Source organism: Oculina patagonica, chromosome 12 (assembly GCF_052425735.1).
Source record: "Oculina patagonica isolate OP01 chromosome 12, crgOcupat, whole genome shotgun sequence".
NCBI classification, from domain to species: Eukaryota; Metazoa; Cnidaria; class Anthozoa; order Scleractinia; family Oculinidae; genus Oculina; species Oculina patagonica.
The window spans coordinates 21,099,912-21,105,617 of record NC_135769.1 but is presented as its reverse complement, the minus strand read 5'-3'; the positions used below and the strand labels follow the sequence as shown (position 1 = coordinate 21,105,617).

The window sequence follows — 5,706 nt, the reverse complement described above, 5'->3', positions numbered from 1 at the left end:
TAGACTTTAAGTACAATAATTTACTTCAACCGTCCGATTTGATTTCTTCTCCTCAAACAGACTTTTGGAAGGTACACATTTCGTACTGCTGGAAATAGCCTTCAATTAGTGCCAAATATCTCCCATGAGCAACAACTTATATACATTATTCTTACATGGGTAATGAAATCCATCATTTAACTTCACAATCAACTAACTCGTCAAGACAGTGCATTCAATGGTATTTTGGAGGATAATGCCCGAGGCTAAAAAATTGTCCGCCTTATGAACAGCTGGCCGAAAAGCAAAGCTTCGGGAGCAACTGTGAAGTTTTGAGGACAATCTTTCAGCGAAGGGCATTATCCTCCAACATATCGGCAAGCCAGAAAGGGGTGTACTGTATTTATTTTGTTATTCTCCGATTGATTTTTACAATACGTTTTATAGCGGTTGAAAAAGAAAAACTTGCAATGATAAACACGACGTACATCGGGTGATGGATATCAAATTGGACTAGATATATTGTCTGAGCGCGTCGAAATTAGGTCAGTGACTTGATTTCGTAGGATAATACGCAGGACAATGAAAAGAGCATTAACACGATCGAATTCGAATGGCACAAATTAAATAACGGAACGTAACTTGTTGTGGGGAAATATACTTCGTTACTTTACTACGGTAAAAAAGACGTTTCAAACATTTCTGCTTTATTATATTTAAATGAGTAGTATAGTAGGCACTGGATACTCCCCTTTTGCGGAGGAATATCATTAATTTACGGAAAAATACATTAACGGGCGTGACATCATAGACTCATGAATTAAACAGGGAGGATTTTCATTATCGTATAACCAGTTTGACAGACTTCATTTTATTTTTGGATCACAGTATTGGTTTTAAGCATCCTTTTTATTTTATTCAAAATCACTGAACCATTCAGTCTGTAATTATGCAAGCTTCTTATCGCAAAAACTATCTACTGCAGACATCATTGTTTCGGACAGGTGTTCATAGTCGATGTCCTTCAGTGATCTTAGGGGTAAACGCTACGATTTTAGTGCTGACCAAAAGAACAGCAGCCTCTGTGGACGAGATTGTTTACAGTCCGGATCGAGCACATGTCGGTCTTCACAGAAAATATCGAGGTCTACCTGGACCGTCCGGAACAAGCTTTGAAAACATGACTTTACGACTGAATCAAAGGTTCCTATTAGCCAGCTCCTGAGTTAAAGACTGTGGGCTATTTTCTTTTTGGGGGGGAGCATATGTTGTATTTTCTACCTAAATTATGTGCTACGATTTAATGAACACTAGAAGTGAAAAGAACGTGATGACATTGTCAAGACTTATTTTTCTGCCTTGAATGTTTGGAAAATTATTAGGATTTCTACGAAAAGGAGTTGATGGATGTTAAATTAAGGCTTGCCATTCAGCAACATGTTTTGCTTTTAAATCCTCTAGCTTTCTGTTATTCACACTGTCACAAAATCCCACTTTTAATTGTAAGTATCCTCAAAAATGGTAATCTTGGCAAGATCTGATTAGTTTATCACTTACTCTGCATTAATACATCGATTCCTGTTATTTCACGTAGTTTTGCGTAAAATAAATTTAATCAGAAACACGGGATGAACAAACATCTTGGGCTTCCCATGGTTTAGTCAGAAAGCTATCTTGGAAGTCAAAATTGTTAAAGGTCCCTGTTACTTAATAAAAATCAAGCTGCTTATGTAAATTAGTTCCTCTTTGCGGAAGCTGTTTTGAACTAACAATGACACAACATTTTGTTCAATTAAACAATCTACCATTGCTTTTAAAAGAAAAAACTTTCAACTTCCATGCATGTCTTGTAGCAGGCGCTTCGTTTCTCTGAAATCGAAAGTTGTACACCTTTGCAAACGAAATTACAGCTTTTGTATTGATAATTGAAGGATTCCAAACATGGAACAGCCTTTAGTCGTTTTAAAGACCTCTTTGGTTTCTTTTCGGTAGTCGAGTATTTCAAGGGCTATTTCTTCCATTTTGAACTCCAAAAAGGTGTTTCTCATATGTAGGAGAAGAGAAAAACCATCCGAAAAAATCCGAGGCCTTGATGTTGTTGTTGTTGCTGTTTTCTCAATTCCATATAACATGTCGTTGGAAAAAAAGATTCTCTTTTTATGTCGTCTAAAACCTACCAAATAAACAAGAAAGCGATTTGGAAATCAAAAATAGCAGGGGAAGTAGGAGATAAAGTGTTTCCTTCTGTGAAGGATTACCAATGTGGTTAACGCCTGGGCCCATTTGTTCAACGGGTGGTTAACGCCATTCACTGAATAAATCACTGTCCAGCGGATAAGTGTTGACAAAACAAACTACTCTATCCACAGGAGAGTGATTTATCCGGTGGATACCGTTATCCACCCTTTGAATAACCGTAGCCTGATCGATCGTTGGAGCTAGCGAGCGTTTTTTCTTACAAAAACTCGTTCATTACGCTTTGCGCATTCACGAGTGAAGAAGAACTGTAGAGTCTTTACCCAGTCCAATACTTAAAAAATATTGAGCTAGTAATAAAGCATATTGATTGGCACATTTTGGTTATGGACCCTCTGGCTCTTCATCTCGAAAAGCTTAGGAAACATATCAATACCAAACTTTCCATTTTTTCAAGACAAAAAGATTAAACAACGTACACAGTATGTTCTATTTTAATCCTTTTTACAGAAAAGTGTATTGATCACAGCGTGGGCTAAACATAGATAAAAATAATTACTGATGAATTTACAAAAATATGAAAAGATTTACTTAGCTGCAAAGAAAAATGCTACTTTATTGTCTTTTGTTTTAAAACGCAAACTAAAGCCCATGTAGATTAATAATGGCTAAAGGAATTGACTTAAAATTTGACGTCATTTACTCAGCTGAATGTTATCAAACATAGGCTAAAGCCCACGTTGATAAAAATAATTTCTGGCGACTAACTTAGGTGTAAATTGAGAAGAAAATAAGAAAAACGCTGCTCAAATATATAACTCTCCCTACATATGAATTTTGATTGTGCATCAAAAAACATTTTTAGTTGAATGTTTACTCTAATTCTGTCAACTATCTGTTAAAAGGTTTTAAAAGTCACAAAATCAATATCAGCAGAGAGACAGCCAAAGTTGCCATCAATTTCTGTTATCATAGATGTGTGTTCAAACGAGACATTCATTGAGATATTGACAAATAAGAACGTTGACGGGTTCTTTCATGTAATCATCAAATGCTGAAAGTAAGTTTTAATTCAATGTACTAATACCTGTAGGTAGCATTTCCATTCGACATATATAAACCCATCATTTTTAATAGAATCAATTGATATATCAGATGTTAGCTACCACATCGTCGAAAAATCTTAGTTTTTCATTTTTTAACCTTTCCAATCTTCTCTGGATTTAGTCCAAAACGGCAAACACATTTTCAAAACACTCCATCTTCTTATGGCAATACAGAACAGAGAACTTTGAACTTTTTGCATTTACAAGATGTGTCCATAGCTTGCCTATTGTAAAAGAAAAGTGGAATCTTCTCTGTGTAAGACAGAAAGCAAGCAAACAAGCGAAAAGTTGCTATAGGGTAGGTAGGTAATTAGGTAGGTAGTTGGTAAACTAAGTAAGTGAAACCTTTATTTTAGTGCCAATTGATTTAGCTTCATGAAGAAACTAATTGACGACACTTCTTCTACAAGAACGAAACTAAAAATAAAAATAAAAGTTTGAATTTGATGGTATATCAAAGCAACATTCTCAGTTGAATGTTTACTCTGTACTTGTCACCTGTTTGTCAGAAGTCACGAAATCGATATCAGCGCCGAAAAGCTGCCAGTAGTTCTATGTCTTAGATTTGTTTTCAACGAAAACTTTCCTGGGATTGACAAATTAAATACGAAACTTAACTGTTCGAAAATCATAATTACAAATTTTAAAGTGCTAGAACTTTGTAGTTATTTTTCATACGCCGTTTCGGAAATGACCCCTTCTTCTTTGGTGAACTGGTGGGAAACAGTTTTTAAACGGTACATCGCTATAAGACCACCATTTAAGTCACAATTAAACTTTGATTTCTTGACAATATTCAAATGACGTGCATTTCGAATATTCTGGTTTTCATCCCTTGGGCTGAAGGAATTCTTGAGTAAAACGTTTTTTTTCTTTTTTTTAAAAAAGTAATAACAGTATCGTCCTACGTTTATTCCCAAAATGTGTGCTTTCGTCATTCGGGTGCAAAATAACTCACGTTCGTCTTACGTAAATATTTGATAATATAAAAAGCGTTGTTCTTTAGTTTTGCCAAGGTGATAGTTAACAACTTTGTACTTTGAATGTGATCACGTTAAAAGGAATAGAGATCTAGTACGTTCACAACGTACTTGTCAACATTTTTAATAATCGCAATATATTCATTCGCAATTCACCTTCGCAAATGTTAACCTGTGTTCACTTTTTTAATTTAAAATTTCTCATACAGAAAACCTCTGTTTCCGAATCAAAGAATGGCAATATCGACTTCCTCTTTGGTGTACGCAGTATGTCTGGCCGCCATGATCATATTCAACATAGCTGGCAATTCCCTCGTGTGTCTAATAATATTGAAGAAAAAAGCAATGAAAACCTCCATCAACTGGCTTCTTTTCCACTTGGCCATCGCTGATTTACTGGTCGCTGTCTTCTTCATTCCTCCTTGCATTCTGAGCCACTTCATCGAGCAACCAGGCGGCCTTATTGGAGACATGCTGTGCAAGTTCATTACCGGAGGGAACTTGGGTTGGGGGACAGCTTCAGCCTCGAGCTTTCTGCTGGTAGTGATAGCATTTGAGCGTTATAACGCCACCGTACGTCCATTTAAGAGGCTAAAACGTCGTCGGTCGGCATGGTTGGTGCCAGGTCTGTGGATCCTATCGATCCTTTTAACAATTCCCGGTTTTGTGGTATCGACCTACGATGTCGAAAGTCAAGCGTGCGTGCAGAAGTTGCAAGAGGACAAGGCGGCTCAAGCGTTAAAACTGACTTGGTTTTTTGCCAGTTCAGGTCTTCCGATCTGCATCATAGCATACCTGTATGCCCGGATTATAACGTGCCTTTTCAACCGTGTTCACGTACCAAGTTCTTGTCCAAATTCCTCATCGCTGTCTAGAAATAAGGTAACTAAGATGCTTATTTCAGTATCTGTTATCTATATCTTGTGCTGGATCCCTCCATTAGTGCTTAGCATGCTGAGTTTCGCGATTCCTGGAGGGTACGCCACAGTGCATTCCGTGGCCACAGCAAGCGCGCTGTTGAATTCCTGCCTCAATCCACTGGTGTACACCCTTCATAGTCAACAGTTCAGGAAGAGTCTCGCTTCACTCGTATATTGCTGCAAGAGCAAGTAGCTCCACTCGCCCATAAGACTAAAGGAAAACAAACGGTCCTGGAATCAAATCATCAGTTAATTAGGTTTTTGTCTGCATTTCGACAGACTTGAGCTTTGCTGCAAAAATGGAACTTTCAAAACATACCAAACTAGCGTTCTAGCACCATAGTCACGTACCCTTGTAATTTAAGATAAATTATTTGCCTAATAGTAGATACATATGCAGGCGGCACTATTTAGTAATGTTACTAAAAAAAGTTTATATAGAGAGGATTGTTTACGTAACGGGTGTCGCGGTGGCGAAATGGTTAATGCATTGCCTCCGGTCCGGCTTGAGCTCTCTAAGTTCGA

The 5,706-nt window shown here is 37.3% G+C and overlaps 1 protein-coding gene across 1 annotated transcript; it reads left to right on the top strand.

Moving 5' to 3' along the window:
• Window positions 1–4,495: 4,495 nt before the first annotated feature.
• LOC144631536 (allatostatin-A receptor-like) lies at window positions 4,496–5,374 on the top strand. The gene has a single exon (XM_078489980.1). It carries the CDS (start codon window positions 4,496–4,498, stop codon window positions 5,372–5,374), a length of 879 nt encoding a protein of 292 aa, XP_078346106.1.
• The last annotated feature ends 332 nt before the right edge of the window (window positions 5,375–5,706 follow it).